The sequence below is a fragment of the Falco peregrinus genome, chromosome 1 (genome assembly GCF_023634155.1).
Source record: "Falco peregrinus isolate bFalPer1 chromosome 1, bFalPer1.pri, whole genome shotgun sequence".
NCBI lineage: Eukaryota > Metazoa > Chordata > Aves > Falconiformes > Falconidae > Falco > Falco peregrinus.
In genome coordinates, this window is record NC_073721.1 from 7,090,084 (window position 1) to 7,112,961 (window position 22,878).

A 22,878-nucleotide genomic window follows, 5' to 3' on the forward strand; every position below is an offset into this window, starting at 1 on the left:
AAAACCATGTGTGTGTTGGCCTCTGGCAGTGATGGTGATTACTACATCTGGTAGTGAGAATATGTCTTGTGATGGACATAAGTTTATGGCACTAAAGGGTTCAAAAGACTTAGAAATTTTTGGTTTTGTGGCCTTCTAGGAGGTAACCAAATTTAAGGATGTGTGAGTGGAAAAGGGGCTAGTTCTTAAACTGGTGGGCCCTTGGAGTTCAGTAAACCAGATGGTAGCCCCAGGCTGTTCAGTCTCTAATTAGAAGTAACCTGTTGGAATTAATTACTTCAGCATCTCAATTAAGAAGGCAAAATCTGTGGAAGAAAACTTTCCACTGCAAAGTCAATAAGCAAACTTCAAAGAGCAGGATGGAAAAGGGAATGGGAGCATTTGATGCAACAATATAGCTTTGTTTGGATTTGCAATTTGATCGTGCCTCGCGATACCCATTTCTTTTACTGCAAGTAGTTTTAAATGTTCTGTCCATACATGCTTACAATATACCACTCTTCAGCGTATCCTTCAGTGTTGCTTCTCCCTTGGGTCATTAGTGACCAGTGAAACCTGTACTTCTGCTGTCACAAGTGTTGGCTTTCAGCATGCCTTTTTTCTTCCTGGTATTTAAATGACGTTCACCACTCTTCCTTCTTAACACCTTCTGTGTTAGGCCTGATAGGTTTATGGTTTTTCTACAAACACCGCTTGGTCTTACAGTTTTGCTCTTTCCTTTCCTTTGCTATTTTTGTTTCTGCAATTGTTACAATTTCTAAAGAAAAGAGTTTATTTCTTTGGCTTTGTTCTAATGCTCTTCATAAACTACCTCATTTCGCTTTTAGGTCTTTGGTGGTAATTTTTACTACTAGTGTTGACATACATAACCCAGCCAGAGTATGGAAAAATTAGTAGTATCTTTAAAATGATTGTATTGCTTTAAAGGACTAATAGACTTTCTCTACAGTTTAAGCAAACGTAGTCTGAAGTGGTTTGATATGCAGTAATTTATTAACCCTGAATATGCGCATCTCCTTTGTGTGTACAATAACCTCTGAGGTGATGGAATAGTTATTGTACTCAGACAGCACGCTGATGGTTTTCTCCAAAGAGGCATGCGTTTGTCGTGCCCAAAAGTAGGTGGGGAAGCTGTATACTTGTGAGATGTTGCTATCGCAGCTGCTTCTGTTTGTATGGACTGTGGACTATCTTTTACAGAAAAGGGGGGAGGGGGGCGGGCAGGCGGGCGGGCAGGGGGCTGAAAAGAAAAAGGTGGGAAAAAAGTAGTTGAATGTTATGTCAGTGTGAAATGTATTTCCAAAGTGTGTATGTCTTTAAAGATTAAGTACAGTGGCATAAGTAACTTGTATAAACTGTAGTACTATTTGGCGGTAGTTACAGATTTTTAATACTGACTTTTATTTTCCAAATTTTTGCATAGGTCTGTAACCAGTGATGAAGGATCCGTGAATGCATTCACAGGAAGGGGGTCACCTGGTAGGGGTCAAAAGACTAAAGTCTGTACCACACCTTCATCTGGTCATGCTGCATCTGTGAAGGATTCAAGCAGCAGATTGCCTGTTACAGACCCCACTCGGCCTGGTGCCACCACCAAAATCACCACCACCTCCACCTACATATCTGCCTCTACACTTAAAGTTAACAAGAAAACCAAAGGGCTCATTGATGGCCTTACTAAGTTCTTTACACCATCACCTGATGGTCGCAGATCACGAGGTGAAATAATAGACTTTTCAAAGCACTATCGTCCAAGGAAAAAGGTCTCTCAGAAACAATCATGCACTTCTCTTGTGTTGGCTACAGGTACCACACAAAAGCTAAAACCTCCACCTTCTTCACTTCTACCCCCAACCCCCATCTCTGGTCAGAGCCCCAGTTTGCAAAAATCCAGCACTTCCACTTCTTCTAACTCTCCCCAAAGTTCTTGCAGTCAGTCAAGTGTACCCTCTTTTAGTAGCCTTCCTAATAACAGTCAGCTAAAGGGACTCTTTGATGGACTTTCTCATATCTATACTGCTCAGGGACAGTCTCGAAAAAAGGGACACCCAAGCTATGCACCACCCAAGCGTTTGCGTCGTAAACCAGAATTATCTTCCATGTCAAAATCTAATAGCCATTTCTATGGAAAAAAAGAGGTTAGGAGTAGGTTTGTTTCTCATGCCTGTACCTCTGGATGGGGTGTGTCTAGAGGACATGCTTTTAAAGCAATTGCTCACTTCAAGAGAACAACTTTCCTTAAAAAGCACAGGATTCTAGGCAGATTAAAGTATAAAGTGACCCCTCAGATGGGGACCCCCCTCACCAGGGAAGGGGAGCTTGGCAGACGGAAGGATTAAACCTGATCAGGATGATGGTAAGCAAAGGTCAAAGCGCCAACCCAACCTGCGTCCCGTCCAAAACCAAAGTTCTTAATATTGTCACATAGGTCTTAGCTATTTCTCTTGTTCTTACTTCACTTTCATACAAAAGCAACAAAACTTTGACCTTTTATCTAATGCTGACTAAATCTCCAAAATGTTTTTTCTGACTAATACCACACCACCTATTTATTATTTTTTGCATCTGTAGTGACACTAGGAGCCCCAAATGCCTTCATGATGTTGCTTATGGCTGTGTAGTACCGCATGAGTAGCCACTTTTCATGCTACTTCCTTGTTCTTCCCCTGCCCTTTCTCTGGCAGTAGTGCTGTCGTCATGATTGTGTGCTGTCAGTGCTTATAATGGTGGGCATTTCAATTCATTTCCCTCTGCTCCATTGCTTTTTCATGAACAATTCCATCCTGCTACAGTCTCCACAACACTTGATCTGTACTGCTGTGAACTACCTTCTTTATAATTACTTTTACTTAAGAAAAAATATATTTATAAATGTTTGAATGTAGACTTAGCTTAGCATTGGCCTCCAGCTTTAAAGGGCAACTTTTTTTTCTCTTATTTTTATTTTTACCTTGTAGAGCGTACTGGAATTTATCAGATGGCATAGTTCTAGTGATAGAATATACTCCATTTCATGAGGTTCAAACCTAATTTAGTAGAACTGGACTCTAAAGGCTTATACAGACAGGCAAAAGCAAGTACCTAAAATAGCTCATGCAAACAGCAAACTACAAAACAAGAAGGGGGGAAGGTTTCATTTCTGTTACTTAGTAATCCCAAATTTAGTTAAAATGGGGACTCATGACAGCTATAGTTGCTACAATTCGATTTAGGAGTATCACTTTGGTAAGGCACGTGTAACCTTCATGTCTGTGAATAAACTTTTTGCTGGTTTTAAATAACAGATACTGAAATCAAACTAAGCATCAAACAAGAAAATACGGATGTATTTCTGGTGGGAAGCAAGGACACTGTTACACAGGAGGATTTGGAAGTGTTTAAACAGGCTCGAGAGCTTTCCCTGGAGGTAAGAACCATGTTGCATAAAATGTAGTTATTTTTGTACATAAACACTCGGTTCACTTTCATAAGTCTATTCATCTTCATTTTGAATATCCTTCTTTTGAGCTAATGTGTCATGCCTGCTGTGAATTTAATTTGGAAGACACTATATATACAGTTCGATTCTTGTAGATAGGAGACGAGGCATCACGCTGGAATGGGTCAGATAAGTGACGCTCGTGATAGGTTGTGAGAGATACACTTAGGCATTTTGGACACAGGGCTACCACTGATTAAGCACAGAGATTAAGCGTAGATGACATCGTGGTCAGGGCTGAGAGGATGCTGGCTGGTAAGACTGTGCCTGATGATTTTCCTCTGTACATAAAGCAGCCACTGTGAGAAGTTAAGTCTGTCCCAGCAAATACTGTTTATTGGGAAGCTGGGTTTAGAGAGTTCATAACTTCATTTTGCCCAATGATTTAATGCACTTTGAGTTTAAATACCATAGATTTTTCTAGCAATGAAAATATTTGAGCTGAATCTGACGAAAAGTGTTTATATGAGCTGGTGTTAATGCTGTTCTTTAAGGTATGCAGTGGTGATCTAAAGCTTGTGGAGACTGAGCTTTTTCTGTTAGGGGGTTTTTAGGAAGTTGGATGTGGGAGCTGAATTTTCTTATAGCAAAAAGACACTTAGGCTTTTCTGTGTCTATGAAATGAACAGCTGGTGTCTTTGAGAACCTGGGTCAGAAGGGAGATGTATGTAATGTTTCAACTGATGTGTTCTTAAAATTGCATCATAAATGAATACATGTTGTACTTTTTTCCCGTAATGGAATTAACTTAATTTTTTTCAGGTTTAGTGTACAAGAGCTGGCATTACTTGCTATGGGTCGATGTGGTGACCTTTTTATAGTTTCAATTTAGAGAGTGTTAACCAACAAACTCAAACCAAGTTTAAAGATTGAACTTCATTATTAATTTGTACTTCTGCTGGGTAGTGGAAATGGTTCCCACCTCATCCTTTCTTTGTCTTTCATACGCAGTCCAAAAAAGTTAGGTAGTAAGATTTCTAAAATTTGTGGCATTGAAGTTACTCCCTCCTTTCCTTTTTTTGAGTTTTGCCAGCCCTTTAAAGTCCAGTAGTCCTTCTCTTATCAGCTCCACTTCAGTACAATAGCAGAGATCAATGTGTGTTAGTGTACTGTTGACTGTTAAGAGATAAATTCCAAGGACTCTGGAAGGGTTCTGCTGATGGATTCTCTCTCATGGTCTTGACAAAAGGACAGCTTTGAGTTTGAACCAGAACTGTAAAGGAGACGTGGGAAAAAAAGGAACTGAGGTGGTTATGCCTCTTACATGGCTGGGCCGTGCACCACCTATATGTATGCACGTACTTTTAAGCATTGCTCACTCAACTTCATGTTCAGTTGCTTGGTATCTTGAAGGAAATTTTAACTGTTTGACTGTTCACAGACACTGTCATCTGTCCAGGTTGGAAAACTTAAGCAACTGCTTTGAATACTTCATGTTTCTCACACCTTCACTGGGTGAAATTGATGATGTAAAGCTAACTTTCCTTTTACTTTTTCTATAACTAGTACTTTGTTTTTATTGCACCTGACAGAAAATCGGGTGTAAAAACACTGGTGAAACAAGTGGGCGATACCCATCAGTGATTGAGTTTGGAAAATACGAGATCCAGACCTGGTATTCTTCACCTTACCCACAGGAATATGCAAGGTAGTGAGTTGTCAGGATTGCAGTACATAGTGGGATTTTTTTCTAATGTGATAATTAATTTTTGTATTCATGTAACTGTTTATAACTTAAACTTTTAAAAGTAAATATGCTTTTGTAATTATAAGTAAGAACAAGGATTTGTGTGTCTTTTTTCTTCTCCCTAATTCTAATCAAAGGTGCATTAAAAAGACTGATTTTTCCTAGTCCTGCATGAACGTAATCTTGCAGTGTGTTGGCATGGTTTTGTTTCTTCTTGTTTATTTGGGGGGTTTTGGTTTTTGTGTTTGTGTTGTGGTTTTTTTTTTCTTTTGTTAGGGGTTTTGTTTGGTTTTTTTTAAACCTTTGCAACCAGGTATGTCGAACTTCTGGCCATTCAGAGAATTAATCTTGTTTGTCATCCAGAATTCATTAACCTCCTTTTTCTAGGGACCAGGGAGAAGTTTGAACATGCTAGATAAATAAAGTCAAAGTGAGCAAGATGTGGCAACAGCATCTTGTTTCTGGCCACCTTTGCTGGGGTGCACCTTGGAGTCAGGCAGAGAGCATGAAACTAGTGTGTGTGCTCAGCAGATCTCTGCTGATCTTTGCGTTTACTGAAAATACATGTTTTACACATTCATTGGATCCTTGGCCCACGTGGAGATTTTCGAGAACTGTATGTTTATCAAGCTCTACTACTATAGTAAGAAGCAACCAAATTATGTGGTCTGTTCCAAAATACCTTTGAGCAGCGTTATTGTAAACTGCATTTTCTCTCTTTCCCTCTCATTCCTAGATACGGTCATCTTTATGCAGTGCGAATAAGGGATATGTTGTGAATTGGTAGTATAAAAATCAAGGGATAACAAAAGTGTATAGAGCATTTCTGTTTCCTCTTAGTACCACTGCTTTTAAAGTGTTAATATTTTATTTCAGTTTCTTTTTCATTCCCTCAATTTAGATCATATTTTTAAAAAGTTTCCTTTTCCATCAAGTAAATTAATGCCAGATAAAGGCGTAGTGATGGATAATTATTAGTATGAGGCAACAGCAGGATGGCATCTGTATGAGGCAGTGTGGTTCTTGGCTCTGAGTGTAGTGGGATTACATCTTGGAACAAGCTACTTTTTGTGCTGTTGATAAACTTCCTTAAAATTCTGGAGTAGTGTAAACCAGGACAGTGATCCCAGCATGATCCCAGGATGTGCCAGTAGCTTCAGAGCAGATAAATATTCTCCTCTGCTGTAAAACTTGGTTGACTGCTTTCTGCAGCAGTCTTCCACTGCTTCAGTAGTTTAGAAATGAAGGTAAATAGCCATAAAATTAACTGGAAAAGAGTGGTTTCTGGTACATGGAACACCTGTCAGCATTGTCTTGCACAGGGCTTGTGGGTTACTTGTATGTAGTCTGAACTGAATCCTCCCCAGATGAGTACAGCCGTCTTTGTTGTGGAGATGTGTGGAAGGGAGATGATTTGCCTAAACAGAAACTGTTAGGATGGGCTTCTGTGGTCAAGTGAAGTGATCGTTGAGGTGGAGGTGACAGGGTACGATCCTTCTGCAGTTTGCTGTCCCACCCACATACACAGAAGACAGTGGAAAGAAAAATTGTCTCCCAACCTTCCCCACATACAAAGTAAGGAAAACTAAAGGGAAGGAGATTCCCTATATGCTGCTGTGTGCCTCTTTTCACTGGAAGAAGAAAGGTAAAATTTGAGGTATGACTCCAGCATACTGGAAACCACAGCAAAAGCTTAGGGGGAATGTGGGAAGCAGGAAGTAACTGGGGTCTGCTGGAGGCTGGACCACAAACAGCTGACCACAGTCCGAGTCTGTTGAATTAGGTTCACTGTGATTGATTAATTCTGATGGTGCCTGCCTTTTCTAATGGCTGACGTGTGTTATGTTTAGTCATGCACTCCAATGTGATACTTATTTGTTTAAACTAAAGCAGCATTTACTTATGGTACCTTATGTTTAAATGGGGAGGGCCTTTCACTTTGTGGCAACTGTTTTGTTTATGGAATTTAACAAATTTTTAGTATAAAATATCTTTCTAATTTTCATACAGATTACCAAAGCTTTACCTGTGTGAATTCTGTCTTAAATACATGAAAAGTAAAAACATTTTGTTAAGGCACTCAGAGAAATGTGGCTGGTTTCATCCCCCAGCCAATGAAATCTACAGAAGAAATGACCTTTCAGTATTTGAGGTAGGTATATCAAAAATGTAAATTTCTGAAAGTAACCAGTTTGCAGATAATACAGACAAGTTGTAGAACTATTGAAAACTTTAACATACTTAAATACTTCCTTGGAGATTGTTCTTATACTGCAAAACCAAGTCCATCTTCCCTGTCCTGTTCCACCCTGCCACATTGTCTCACGATTCTTACTATCTTTACTTGTACTTCATGCATTAGCCAGCCTCTTAAGATACTTGCATAACATGTATCTTAAATGAGGATTGCAGTGGAAGCCCTTTGACTGGATTGCCTTTCCCTTCTCAGGAAAAGTATGTCTTGCACCCATTTACATTTGAGTGTCTTGGGTGTAGGGACAATACTAATTGATCTGTAGATGCTTCCAATGTAGAAAACCAAGCAAAGCAGTTTATTCTGTATTGTTCTAAAAATACAAATTTAGCTACTAAGTGCTTTTACCTTGCTTTTGGATGCTTGAAAAACTTTCCCTGAAACATGCTGGCTCAGTGGCAGAGGTTCAGTCCCAACTTCGGCCAGAATGCACTGCTTCTCATTTATAAAGCCTGGAGTTGAGCTTGTGGATATGTCGTCTTTTATAATCAAAACTATTCTCTTGGGAGACAACTTCTTTTAAAGTTTGATGTTTTAAAGGCATCCTGGACAATAGAATTCTGTTTCAGATAGCATTGCTGTAGTGACTAAAGCTATACATTAACCTCCACGTTCCTGTTTCTCACAAGTTGTTACCAACTGCATTAACAGAAGAGACTGCAGGATTTCTTTTGAGGCTGTTACTCAACAGCAAAATTCAGATGTGTATATTGTTAACTTCTTAATTGCAGGTATAGCTTCTACCTGAACATGTGTTTTCATATTGTATAAGTGTCTATTGTGCTTGGCCATTGCCATTATCTGTTCAAACAATGGTAGATGCAGTCTTGAAGTCCTTAAATTAGAACAAGATCTTAATATTTGGTTCCCATGTTTTTGGTTTTGTGCTATTAAAAAATAGCTATCTGCGTCAAGATTGCTTCCTTCCTGACTTGGGCAGTTTTTATGAAGATCATAGATCTGCCAGCAAAAAGCTTAAGATGTAAACAGACTTAACTCTCTTCCTATTCAAGAAAACAAATTGTCCTGGTCGGTCCAAAATGTCTTATGTTTTCTCTACTAGCGGGTGTTAAGAACTATGCAGCATTCAATAGGCAAATCCTGCTTTCTAGTTTATTTTCATTAGCTACTGCCAACAAGTGAATAAAAACTTTTTTTTTTTGAGTAAAGCTCTGGGAAAGGGAGTGAGGAGGTGGGGGATTGACAAAAAACACATGGAAGACAAAGTGCATGTGAAGGCAATGTCCTGATTCTTTCTCTGCTGCTCTTATTCTCTTTCTCTGTTTTAGGTGCTCCAGTAAGCACTTAGGTTAAAACTTCTGAAATAAAGTGGTGTGGTTTTTTTTTTTATTTTATTTATTATTTCAAATGTTAATGTCAGTTGTTGCTCTGGTAACTGAGAAACTTACTCATCAGTTGAGAAACTTACTCATCAGTTGATATCCTTCCTGATAGATAATTTCAGGAATTTTGTTCACCCATTTTCTGTTAGGCAGAATGAAGGGGTTGTGGTTTCCTTCATGCTTTCTGTTTTGAGAGAAATAGAAATGAGTTTGGCATTTAAGATGTATGTACCTCTGCCCAGAGCATGACTTTTGACAGACTTGAGAGAAGACTTCGACATAGTTTACTACTATGCTGTAGTCAAGGAGCTTTTGACAGATACTTGCTTTTGAACTTGCAGACCCTCTTTATTTTTTTTCTTGTTTTCCTTTTTTCTCCTCTTGTCATATCTAAAACTGATGAACAAGCTGTGTTTGCCTGGCATTTAAGTTTTTTACATTTCTATACAAGCATTCTTACTGAAAAAGCTTACATAATTTGGGGGTTATGGCTTACTTAGTGATGATTTCTGCTTGGTTAATATTAGCATTTAATTTCCATGCTTACTAATAGGTGTTACAAGGAATAAAAAGCATCTGGACTGTGGAGTGAGTTCTATGACAGTTTAATGTATTTGATGGGATCTCAAGTGCTGTATGCAAGTTTATTCTGATACCTTTAGAAGCAATAGCTGTCCATTAAATGTTTTTTTCTTTAATCCAGATAATTCAACTATATTACAGAAGTCACCTTGAAATCTCTTAAGTATATCCCAAAGGTTGGGTTTTACTCAGATTTGTAAGTAGGATTTTTACTAAAACCAAATTAGAACAGAATATGGCTTCTTTCTCTGCACAGCGTGCGTACCATATGGCTGGCTGTGTGAATGAAATACAGCTAGTGACTTTATCAAAGAACGTCAGCACAAGCAAACCTTTCCATTAAGAAGATTATTTAAAAATGCTGTTGCCTTTGACTGAGCCTTCCCTTTCATGGAGTAACTAATTGATCTAGGAAATCTGCATCTGTCTGGCTTTTCTGTAGCTGAGTCACAGCTTGACTCTTTACACTCATATAACATACCTAGACTAATTGTAGTACTTAGCCTGAAAATTCACTTCTCTTACTCGATAGCGTTTAGTCTGGCATAGACATTTTATCTTGTCTGATTTATCTAAAACATTGCTGTGATTGATAGGTAATTGGCAACTCATTCATTGGCCTTACACCTTAAGGATTCAGCATAGCACACTTGATTTTTTTGTTGGGTTTTTTTGATTGTTGTACACCACTGCCTTCTAGCAAACTACAGTTTATTGTAGTTTTAACTAGTACATTATTGTTGTCTGTGTCATATTCATTTTCATTCCTGGAATGAAGTGAAAGAGGTAAGTGTAACTTGAAAATTAAAAGGTGAAGTTACTTTGTTTGGTAAAACTGGATACTCAGAGGGTACATACAAATGCACAGTAATCGGTACTAAAACTGGAGAACTTTTATTTAACAAGCTAGGGCATTTCTCTTCCGAACCCTAATGTGGTGTTTGGTTTTGGGTTTGTTTTTTTTAATGTAACGCCATATTGATGATGTTTTCCTTCTATGATAACATTGATTCAATACGTTGTTTTGTCCTAACATGTTTGAGACATTGGAAGTAACTGCATCTGTCTTGCTTTCTAGGTTGATGGAAATGTGAGCAAAATTTATTGTCAGAATCTGTGTTTGTTAGCTAAGCTCTTTCTGGACCACAAAACATTATATTACGATGTTGAACCATTCCTCTTCTATGTCCTTACAAAAAATGATGAGAAAGGCTGCCATTTAGTTGGATATTTCTCTAAGGTAAAAAAAAAAAAGTGTTTGTTTTTGTTGGGTTTCTTTAAATCATTTGTAACTTCCCGCTGTCCTTAATACCTGTGCCAACAGCAAAGAAAAACAGTTCTGGAGCTTGAAATCATCTCTGTAAATCTCAAATACAGTGTGCATTGTCTCAGATCAGATACACTCATACTTTCTTGTCTCAAAGAGTGATGCAAATTGAGAAATTTCATGCACTTGCAGCACCAAGCACTGGGGTTTAGTTTTGTTGGTTTGGGGTTTTTTGGTTTAGTTTTTGGTTGGTTTGTTTGTGTTGTGGTTTAACCCCAGCTAGCAACTAAACTTCTCCAGCTGCTTGCTCACTCCCCCTGCCAGCGGGATGGGGAGAATTGGGAAAAAGGTAAGTGTCTTGTGGTTTCAGTTGAAAGTTAAATCTTTGCGCCCCCCCCCCCCCCCCCCCCCCCCCCCATCATTTTTGCAATAGTATATATAGCAAGTCTAACTTCTAAAAGTGCTAGCTACTTGAAGTGGTGATGTGTTTTCATGGGTTTACTGCTAGGAGTTCAGGCTGGCTATTTAGCCATAAAAGGCCAGCTGTGTTCATTTCTTGTGTACGATCTGATCTAATTGGTTACTCATTGCAGAGCATGTAAGAATGCATTGCCTAACTTTATAGTGGATGCTGCCTTTATGTTTTTTGGTGGATGTTTATTGGTTCGGGTTTGGCTGTGATTTTTGAAGCAATAGGTGGCTGCTATAGACAAAAATAATACGGATGTGGACAAAGATGACCAAAAATAATGTTCGAGTATTAGATGTGCCTGCAACAGGAAAAGATTCCAAATATTGTCCGTAAGAAATGTGATGAATTGATACAATTAGTCAGAAATTCAGTACTACTTGCCCCTAGTATCACCACCTCCTATCACCTATATGATCTTCTTTCTTTAAGAAGTGATTCGTATGAAGATACTGTCTTGAAGTCTAAAAATCTTGTCAGAGTACCTGCATATTACGCAGGCATCTCTTGGGGGTGTGACCAATTCCTTCTAACATGTGAGCCTTCCTGGGATTAAAGTAACAGTGACATGTGTAGGTACAATTTGCTTTGTCTTTTATGTCAGTCAGAAGCTTTTGTGGCATACAAATGCGTCCATTCTTATATAAGCAAGTATTTTCTAGATGTATTTAAGATACTGCACATGTTAAGGTGTGTGTCTCTTGCTGTTTGTTCCTTCTTTCAGCAAGGATGCATTTGCTTCCCCTGCTTCGCCCCTGTTGCTTCTGGCCAGTCTGTTTGTCAGACTTGATGATCATAAATGTTTTAGTTATCTAAACTTTGGGAGAAAAAACCTCAGCTTCATCTCAAATTATTTACTCAGTTGCAGGTGTTGTCCTGTCCCCTTCCTGGTTTGGTTGTTTTGTTGTTGTTTTTTTGAAGGTGTATGCTCTTGCTGGCAGAAATGCTCTGGCTTTTCTTCCTTGATTACAAATACGTTGCCAGGATGTGAACTTCATGTTAGCAGCAGTCTTGAGAGTTTGGGAAGCCTGTACAGAGAAAATACTTCACCGTGCTGTGGAAACTAAGAGACCTTGGGAAATAACAGCTTTGGTATCTGCTCTCTCTCAGAGCTGGAGAAATGTTTGGAAACGAACATACTGGAATGTGATGCTGTCAGTGCCATCTTATGTGTGGAGGCTGAAGTGATAGGAGGTGTCTTGAACTATATACGTGCTTGCCACAACTTCTTGTCAGTTGTGCTGACCTGGATATTTTTGGTTGATTTATTTGATCTTGCTCAAAACTATCTTGTGCTGATTTTGGGGTTGTTTTTCTGTGTGTGTAATCTGTTAAAGGTAACAAGACTCGAAGGCTCTTCCTTTCATCAATAAATCTGAAAGAAACCTATAACCTTACATTGTTAGAACAGCTTTCCTAATTTAGTTTTTCCCTTCTGTTGTCTTAAACAATCAGTGTAATATTTGCCTTCGTTGCCTGTATGTTATATGACTGCATTCTGTCTGAAAGAGCTCTGGCTTCTGAGTGTTCTGCCTTGATTTGGATCCAGGTGAGAAGCCTTCAGCTTTGAAAAAGTTAGTATGCTTCAAGTAGCAACTGCTTAGTTCTATGGGTATGGGGTTCTTCCCTTCCAGCCTGACTCCAGATTCATTGACAGAGAAGACAAAGATGGGAACTGGCAGGCGCTTAGTGTAGCAGTTGCAGAAAATACAACTTCACTGTGTGTATGGATATTACTTTCCACTTTCATATCCTTGACAGAATTGTCAGTGAAGCATGAAAATATTTCCCTCTTCTTCCTGTCCTCCTTTGCAGCACTTGAACTTCATTATGCTGTTTGGACAATAAGATGCTGAGTAGTTCACTAATTTAGAAAAATCTTGACTGTTATGTTTGATAATTCCTCCTTATAATTAAATATGAACATGGAATTATTTGACTTTGGTATTGACCCCATGCATCTGTTCACCTTATTGGGATATTTTACAAGGACAGTGGCAGGTGCAGGCAGTTGCCCACTTCAGCAGTGCTTTGACATACTTGATCTGTTTCTCCTTCCCACAGGAAAAGCTTTGCCAGCAGAAGTACAATGTCTCCTGCATAATGATCATGCCCCAGTACCAAAGGCAAGGATTTGGAAGGTTTCTCATTGATTTCAGTAAGTGAAGTGTTTTATTTACACTTGTGATCCAAGGAGCTGATGGCTGTTACAAGAAATTGTAGCATATGAAACTTTATTTAACTTGCTTTGTCGTTTTTATCAATAGATAATGGAATTTCTGTTTATATTTATGTAGGATAGAAAAGCTCCTTGAAGTGAAAAACTTACTGCTGCTCTGTTATTGTACTCGAGGAAATTGAGAATGAATCTCTCAGCAGTAATACCAGCTCACAAAGCTATTATCCTGAATGAATTGTCTAAATTACTTTCCACTTTGCTTTGCTCATTAGTATAAGAAGAGGCAATTATTTGTGATTATAGCTAAGAAGGTGTTAGTCCAAGGCATTCTCTACATTCTAATATTCTAACTTATATCTTCTTTTAGCTAAAAAACTGTTTTAGCTGAAGAATTGCCACATAGAAGGAATGTATCGTGGTTTTTGTCTTGAAGTTCATCACTTTCTTTGTGGAAATTGTTACCAGAGACAAGCGTAGGTGCTCATGGCTGCATATGTACTTGCTGCTTTATTTTGCTGAGTTGTCTGACCTGTTAGAAAGTTCAGGCACACTAGTTTAAATATAGATTTGTTATTCCCCAAATCTTTAAGCTGCAATGAAACTCCAGACAAAAATGTCTAAAGGAACTCTCAGATCAGTGTCCTCAGTACTACTGAATCCAGCTTTCTACTGTAATTTAGAGGGGAGATAAGGAATTAGTTTCTGTTTTATGTGGTTAGGCTTCACTATTACCTATGGGTTTTTTTAAAGTGCTGTAGAATCACATGACAATAGAGATAGTTAAGACAGTAGGATTTCTGCCCTGAAGGTGTATGCAAGAACATTAAAATGCAAATAATAACGCATTGTAGTATAATGGCAGGACAAAGACAGTAATTAGTAACTGTGGAGTTCGCAAATTCTGTGTCTTGTAGTGTGTTCTACCCACCTTGGCTATGCTAGAGTTCGTAAGGATACTTAGTATGTCTCATCATTGCTTGGCTTCATAAACAGACCTTGCTATACTCCTGTGAGTTAGGTAATGATGGTTGCGGACCACTTAATGCACCATTGAAATGTAGCTGGAGCAGAACGCAACAGCTGTTCCATTGTGTGCCTTCTGCAAGCTTATAGGAAAGGCAGTGAGAAGTACTGCATATTGTGGAACTGTGGAGTGAACTTTAAGCTTGCTTAGGTTGAAATTGGACCTGTTTTAGGATTAGGATCTCTTCTTGCAAAAAGAGATGGGGAGGTTTTACTGAGCGCAGCTGGTAAGTACTTCTGGGCTTTTTGTTTGTTACTCTGCGATGTCTTTCAAAAAAAGCACTCTCAACAAACTTTAGTTGAGTTTGTGATAGTTGTGTCTTCAGAACTGATGATGTGGCTGTGAAACCTGTGGATTCCACAGAAGGTCTGCATATGAGTATGTTGTGTCTCTGGAACTATGCTCTGTCACTGTGCCATGTGGTACTTAATCTGGAAAAAATCAGTAGGGTGTTCTGTCCCGCTTACTGTTCTGGGAAAAGAAGCACATTGGATTGTTCAAATCATTAGCATTTCTGCAATAACTTGCAACATGATCTAATGGTATCCTTAGCTTGAAGCTTGTCTGGTGCTACTCTTCGTCTTTCCTCTTTGCAGATACAGGCACAGCTGTATGCGTGCTGGGCATGGTCCGGAGACCAGCTTTAGTTTCACTGTAGCTAACAGACTGCCCGCTTTGTGAGTGCAGTCAGCCCTTCCGTACCTTTCTTTCCCTTTGTTTTCTGGACAGAGGTTCCCTTAACTAACTGGTATGGGACTGTCTGAGTTTCCAGCAGAATAAGGAACCAAGAGATGACTGAGAAATTCTGGCTCTGTAGCGAGAAGGAAGTGCAAACTAAATGAAAGGTAGTGAGAGAGAACTGCTTGTGGCTGGTTTTGCCTAGGTGTAGAAAAGAAGGTAAAACTTGCAAGGCCTCTTTTTGTGGCTTGTATTTATATCCTTTTGCAGGATGGAGGCTGAATGCCATTAAATGAGGCAGCCATAGCCTGATCTGGATTAGTGAGCACAAAATCTGTCTTTGCACAAAAAAAAACCCTTCAAAATCAGTTATCTACTTTTTTCCCCCCCTTCAAATTTTATTTGCATTTCTACCTCCTGGTTTGCAGTTGACTGAGTACCATCTTCTTGTACTTCACCCATTTTGTTCACTTGCGGTCTCCTCCTGATAACTGGCCTGGGAAGATGGGATACAACAAAACCCCAGTTACTATTCTAAACTTGAACAGAGCAAGTTTATCATAGTGTTACTGGCAACAAATATTTTAAACTATCTAGACTGTCATGTTCTCATTAAGTTATTGGATGATAAATTTCATGCTCTGCATGTTAAGTCTTTGTTATGCAGGTAACACATCTGAACTGCTCTATCTTAAATTCTGTGAAGTGGTCGCTGGTACTTGCCTTTTTTATAACTGTAACTAGAACAGTGTTTAGACTGAAATAATAAAAATGTTTCTGAGCAAGTAATTTTCAGAAAATGATAGTTAAAAACCACAAAAGGGAAGGTCTCAAGAACTGTGTGCAAGCAGCGGACTGCTCACGTTACTTTGTCTGTATCTAGACATTTGACAGTTAGAAAGGCTGGAAAGAACGTAGCCTTAAGCCACTACACAACTTCTGCTTTGTCAGCAGTCTCATGAAAATGTAGTTTGTGGTACAGAATATGCTGCTTTTTCGGTAAGTGAAATGCATTTGTTTGTTCATATTGTGATGCATTCTTTTGTATTGAACCAACTTAACCTGTACAGATGAGTCTATGTGGTCATCCCTATAACTTGCAAGAGAAAATAAATTATTCTGCTAAAAGAAAAATAGGTATGTTTTCTGACCATTGAATTTTTTTTCAATTTAACTCTTTGCAAACTACATTTAAACTTCTCTATATTTCAAATAGAAACTGATAATGCTGTTACTACTTATTCTGTAGACGCCAACATAAAGCTTTGTGTAAGGTCTGTCTCTACAGGAATCTATAACTTCACATGTGGAAAAAAGATATTTAGGAAGTGTACTTTAACTTTTGTGAGAAGAAAGCATGCTGAAAAATGCCAGAGTTCTTAGTCTGATCATCTTCAGCAGATTTTTTTATATGTAGTTTTCTGTATGTCATTGGTCATTTAAATAGAAATGTTGTTTTTAAAAACAATACTTGTGTCTGTATCTATTCTGTCTATTAAAGCCTTGAAAGATATATTTTTTTTTTGTAGAGAAGTTAAGAGTTTGATAGAAACTTGTTGAGCTGTTAAAAAATGAGAAGACGAGACGTTTACTTGTAAATATTTATCAGATGGTGAAACTGTTGATATGTAAAATTGCAGACTTGATAGTCCTTCATTTCACTTAATTTGTTTCAAGATCAAATCAGTTTAACCTGTTTTATTTTCTAGAAGCAGGTCATACTGAAGACAAAGTAGTTTATATGAAAGTCTTCATTTTGTTTACACTGAGTATGCTTTGTTAAATATTATTTTATTACAATCTGATCTTTCATATAGAGAACCTAATTTTTACTTGGAGTGTACCTGAATATACAAAAGCAGTTCCTGCAAATGAATAAGGGTCTTAATTTCCTTGTTATATTTTTACTTTCCTGTCTTTTACAGGACTGGTAATTCTTGCCAAACTTCTTGGGTTGGGGCTCTTTGTTTGGTTTGCATTTCCTTGTTCTTCTTGCGTTATGTGAGGTTGACTGGATTGTGATTGCAGGGTTGTACCTGAGGGAGAATAATTGACTTGTGCATCAGGTTTTTGTATTTGCCGTAAATTAAGATTTGGACAAGTAGACTCCAGCTTATTTTGATCCAGAAATAAATCAGAGATAAGTTTTTCTTTACTTTCTTGATTTGAGCTCTCACAAAGCTTAAAATCTTCATATGCTTTATTTCTAGTCATTAGGCTGCCATGCCAGAACATATTAGTATTTCTTTATTTGGCATATTTAATAGAGAGTTCAGTATTACTGGAATGTAATACTGCAGTATTTCATATTTGTAAGTGTAAAGCCATCTTGGAATTCTCACTTCCTCACAAAGCTCATCTCAGCCCAGTCCCCATACTTCTGCTTACTGGATTGCAAACGCCATGCTGGAGGCCTAGCAGCAGCTGGAGGAAAAAAACTGCGTGTGACAATATTAGGATAAACCTTTCAAACTGCTGGCTAGTATGTTGATGGTTCATTTGCATCACAGTGACAACTGGGCTCAATGCAGAGGAGCAAAGCCCCTGATAGCCTTTTGTTATCTATCTTGAGGGTTTTCCTGGTCCAATTGATTGTAGCACTTTCTTCCTGCCCTTCAGAATTCCTTCTTTTCATTTGGTTTATCTGTCATTGTGAAATGATTATTCTTCCTTGAGAGAGGAAATGTGTTTTAATGATGCTTGGATCCTAATTGTCTGGGGGTTTTTTTGTTTCACTTGTCTGTGTCTTTGCAAAAGTCGGTGCAGCCCCATTAGCTTGAACTAACCCCCGATTCCTTTCAGGATGTGTAGCTCAGCCTTTTTATTTATTTATTTATTTTATTTTAATTTTTACTGTTTTAGTCAGGAGACCATGATGGGGAAGGTCAATTCAAGTCTGTGAGTGGAAGAAACAAACAGAATTTGTCTTACTTGAGAAGTTGTGTTCTGCTGTAGGAAAAATGGCTTTGTTGAATGTCCTTGTTAGCTCATTTCCCCAAATCTAATACCTGTTCCTTGGTCAAGTATTTTTTTCTTGCTCTGTTCAAATGGGTGAGTAAATCTGCAAGTCCTGATTTGCAGAAGCAGCAGAGTACCAGCAGTGGCAGCACTCGTGCAACAGCTGATGTATAACCCCAGGGAAGGCAAGTTTCCAAGGGATGAGAGGAGTAAAATGTTGGCTGTACAAGTAAAGGGAAAATAAACTGTTAATGAAGAGTTATGTCTTTCCTCCTAAATACTTTTCATGAGTAAGCATCAGAGCAATTGATAAAGGGGGTCAGCACCATTACCAAGTATTTATAAATCAGTAACAGAGAGAGATACCCACTTTCTAGCTCAAAGTCAGTTAGGTTAGTGGCAACATTCATTAGCCTACATTGCTTCTCAGTAGGAGATGGCTCAGCAAAGGCTTGTGAACAAAATTTGGTGGGGTGGAGTATTCATTTGCCATTTACAGCTTTGAAAAGCTTGATTGAAGATCTGGAACTACAGCTTGTTTCTTTGAACTTGGTTGTTCCAGTCCAGTCTTCTCCCCTGCAAATTCCTACAATCACTTGCCCATCTGCAATCGTTTAAGGGCTTTTATGTGCAAAAGCTGAGTCAGTTCTGGGCTGGAAGTGGGTGGGGGGGGGGGGGGTAAGGACAGATGTCCTCAAAGGTGTTAGTTAAACCCAGATCATGTCCCGATCTTGTATGCGGCTTCCATTGAGAATAAGGGATGGTGATGGGGTAGTGAATAGGCAAAAAAGGAGGGATACATTTGCAAAGTGCCTTCTTGAATTCTTCCAGTTTGTACTTGTTTCAGAAGATCTCTGTGGAAATGTGGAAGATCTTCATTGCTTAGGGATCAGTCATGCAGAAGTGGTAATCTTGTGGATTAAGTCCACAGGATTACTTGGGGCATAAAAGCTGACCCACAAGCATTGGCAGGTGACACAAACCTGTGCTGATGGGAATGAGGGCACTTCATTTATTTCCTAGTACCAGTAGTTTTGAGAGAGTTTTGAAACAAGCTGAGAAAACTGCATTGCATGAAACCTAGGATAGTCTTCAGACAAAGTTTAAGGAGACTCATGAGTACGAGATTTTCTTCTGGTCCGTAGTGCAAATTTGTTCTCCCTACAGATTTGGTAAAGACTTGGTCTAGCCTGTAAAATCAGTTTTTCTGTGAAAGGGAGGAGGTTTGGCTTCTGCTAAGGTTGAAGAAAAACATGAATACAGTTCAAAAATAAAACCGCTGATTTCTAAATATGCTCAATTCGAAAAGCATTTTCTCTTCTAGGATCACCTAGTTACTTTAAACCAGTTCGTGGCTCCAATACTTTAAAAGCGCTATCTTCTGATAGAGACAAAAAGTGTTGTTTTGTTGTGTGTTTTTTTCTTTAATTGAAAAAAAAGCATCTCCTTTACACAATTTTGGGCCTAGTTTTCTCACTCATATCCGTTACTGTGTGTTGGATTTTTGCATTGTCTTCGGAAGGAGTCAGGGTTCGGCTTTCCATGGCAAGTAGCAGTTTGGACAGCAAGTTGCTCTTCCAAATCAGTCTTCCACACTGGCTTTGTGGTGCTTTGGTGTATTAGGAAGGCTTGGAAACATTGCTGTGCCAGAAGATTGATTTCATAACTTTTACCTATTTTCCTGCTGCAGTGTTTCTAGGCTTTCTGGTTTAACAGCAAATTAGGTTACTCCTCTGTGGAAACCTGTAAAGCAGTGGCTTCTGGTGAACCACCATGTTTGTGCAGTTATCCCCCAAAACCAGGCTGAACAAAACTTGAAACTAGTGATGAATAACACATGGCCTGTCATTTAGGTAATTTATGGCTGATAGATGATACTAGCATTTGAGAAAATGTCATCCCTGTTTTGAAGACAAGTAACTTTAAAAAAAAAATACGAGTAATGTAATGGAATTAAGTGGTGGAATAGAGAAAAAAATGCCACCTGAAGTTTTCACAGTGGCTCTGGGGAACTAGTGTATCAGGAAAGGAAGAGCCTTGGAAAAGGTAGCAAATTGTATCGGTTTCCTCTTCATTATGATGAGTTCACACAATTTCTTTGCTGCGTAGCCTTAGCTTGTGTAAAGTAGCCTTGTAGTAACAAGGAGAACTGATGTAAAAATCTGTATTCAGCTGGAAAGAAGACACAACCTTGAACTGAGGGAACTTGCATTCTTTATAATAATTCATAAATTTAACGTTGGAAAACCAAAGCAGACTAGGAAAAAAAGAAAAGGTAAGGGTGGATGCTGTAATGGAGTATATCTGTGTGTTCACTTATATGGCATGTAAGTTGTGGCTTGTGGTATGCTTATGGAACTACTGGGAACCACTTCTGGTACCTGCCTGCTGTTCAGAGCTAGGCCCAAGCTGCAACAGGCTCTAAGTGGTTGGATCTACTGCTTTGGTGTGTGTTTATATAGAATTGATAGTCTAAATCCCTTAATCTGGTCGTGGGAAATAATGCTTTGTCTGAAAGTAATGTTTTCAAAAACCTACTTGAAGAAAATCAGAGGGAATTCTTTTAAATTAGAAGTACTTATAATCAAATATGGATATGAAATAGAAATAACATTCAAAAAATTCGGGTGTCTGTGGAATGGTGAACTCTTTCTGTAAACAGCCCTTATGCTGTTCTCTTCCAAAGCCTGTTGTTAAGATATTTTACAGTTTGCTGTTACAAATACTGAAATATAGCAGAACTACAATCTAGGAATAAACACACTTTAAAAAAAACCCAACATGTTTACATTTATGCTATGCTCTGTGAACAGAATTGAGATGGAGGTGAAGTGGTACCATTTGTTTTTTTAAGATAAAATTTATCTTAACCAAAAGCATTTTAGCATTCCCTTTTTCACATTAGAGTCCTGAAAGAATGATTTGGCTACTGCTGAGGGTGTGGCAAGCAGGGTGAAAATGAGAGGCTGAGGGTGTAAAGGAATAGGATTTTTTTTTAATAGGCTTTATTGGAAAAATGTATTCTCAGACTGCACTTGTGAAGTCAACACCACAAATCTAAGGATCTCTATAAAATAAGCCTGTGTCGTTTATTATCTGTGGTGGTCCATATTGAATCATTCTGGTTGGTTGGGGGTTTTTGTTTGGTTGTTTTGGTTTTTTGTTGTTGTTTGTTTTGTTTTTTTTTTAAACTACCGACTGACCTGTGTACCCCAGTACAGAACACTGTGTCAGTCTTCTGGTCAGTTTTGTTGGTGTTTTCACGGATGTGTTGTGTCCAAATGAAGGGTTGAATTACCTGCCTTTTTTCTCTTTTTTTCCTTTAAGAGGGAGTTGGAAGCGTGTGTCTGTGGGAGCTGTGAATTTGTGAGGGAGCCTAAATGCTGCTGCTTATTTTATGTTCTTTTCTTGATGATTGATTATGTTGCTGACCTGAAGGCATGAGTTTGGCCTCTCCTAAATAAGTAGTAAGGAGCATTCTGTCAAGCTGAGATTTAGATGAGGGGGGAATAAAGATGGATTTTGAATCAAGCTTTGTTGACTTAAGATTATTCCAAGAAAATCAGCCTCTTGGGATTTCTTGGCATCACTTTTATATAGCTGCAAGACACTGTGCATTTATCAGAACCGCAAAAGAAAGCAGGCATGTCACTTCAGATACAGAAGCTAAGACTGTTTTAACTGAAGAGCATCTTATTTCAGATAGCACTGAAAATAGCTAAAAGGCAAGGCCAGGGATGGTAACAATGAAAACAAATGTTTGTTGGACAAAGCTGTCTTTACAGGGCATTAGTGAACAGGAGAAGCCATCTGCTGAAGACTGGTGGCTGAAAACAGATTTTAATTAAGTCATGCATCTTTAACAATCAGGATTTTCTACTTCTGGCTGCAGAGCGTAGTTCTGTTGCAGCAAGTCAGTGACCAAAGTGGGTATTTTGTAGCCTGTCACCCTGTTGTTGAGGCACAGTGGGATGCCTCACCTCAATGAAGTGACCTTGTGGCTTTCTTAAGAGGTGTCTGTCTTTTCCAGTGCCATCATTTTTATCAGGCATTTCTACCTTCTTGTAAAGATTTTTTTTTTTTTCCTGCTCTTTTGAGTTAACAGTAGGTATTTAGCAGATTGCCATGTCTTGGCCTTAGCTTTTTAAAGAGTGCTGTAATAGGTGGTTTTTTGTGTTCAGTGTTTGGTAGATAATGCATGCTTTTTCATCACTCTGTTTCTGTATCTGCTGGCTCACCAGGTATCACCGTGAGATTCCCTAATAATCTCCTTCATCCTGTTGATTCTTTCTTCTAAATAGCACTTGGTTAATTCCTTGTTCTACAGCATGCCTTAATAGAGCATATGAGCTGCAATGACATTTTGCTGCTCGCTCAAGACAAACACAGTTTGCATCTTCAGTTGATGCAACAGAGTATGTGTGTTGTGACTACTTACCTGAACAAATACAGTATTTTCAATTATTTCCTAGGTGGGGCTTTTGACTTCTCAGTACTGACTCCCCACTTACCTTTTGTTCATGTTCTTTAGTACTACTGGCCTATCCCTCGTAGGTATGAACAAAACAACGATAGGAAAAGCACTTGGGCTCTGGTTGTCTACTGTAAAACTGTTAAAAGCATCCCTGATGCAGTTTTGGTCCAGGGCATCTCTCGCTTTCCAAGTGTGGTAACAATCTGCCTGAGCCATGAATCTTGGAGAATTACGTTAACAGCCAGGTTAACACTCTAGCTGAGAGGGGGCTTGGTGGTGTGGATGCCATCTGTCTGTGCTGGTTGGCCTCAGTGCTCTGTAAAGGTTCTGGCTGTATTCAGTTTACTTGTTACGTCAGGTATAGCCTCGCAGGTCCATCTTCCTCTCTTGTCAATTGAAGTCTTGACAGGGGAGGAAGTTGAGGCTTGTTAGAGAACATAGGGTTTATAAGGAGGCAAACAGGTAGTATTTTCTAATGAGTATTT

General features: G+C 38.7%; 1 protein-coding gene across 1 annotated transcript in view; it reads left to right on the plus strand.

Moving 5' to 3' along the window:
• KAT6B (lysine acetyltransferase 6B) overlaps positions 1-22,878 on the plus strand; it is a 116,390-nt gene that overhangs the window by 70,722 nt on the left and 22,790 nt on the right. The window contains 7 exon segments of the mRNA XM_055811236.1: positions 1,424-2,297; positions 2,299-2,356; positions 3,285-3,406; positions 5,011-5,126; positions 7,176-7,317; positions 10,423-10,584; positions 13,145-13,238. Of these exon segments, the coding sequence (XP_055667211.1) occupies positions 1,424-2,297; positions 2,299-2,356; positions 3,285-3,406; positions 5,011-5,126; positions 7,176-7,317; positions 10,423-10,584; positions 13,145-13,238 (1,568 nt within the window).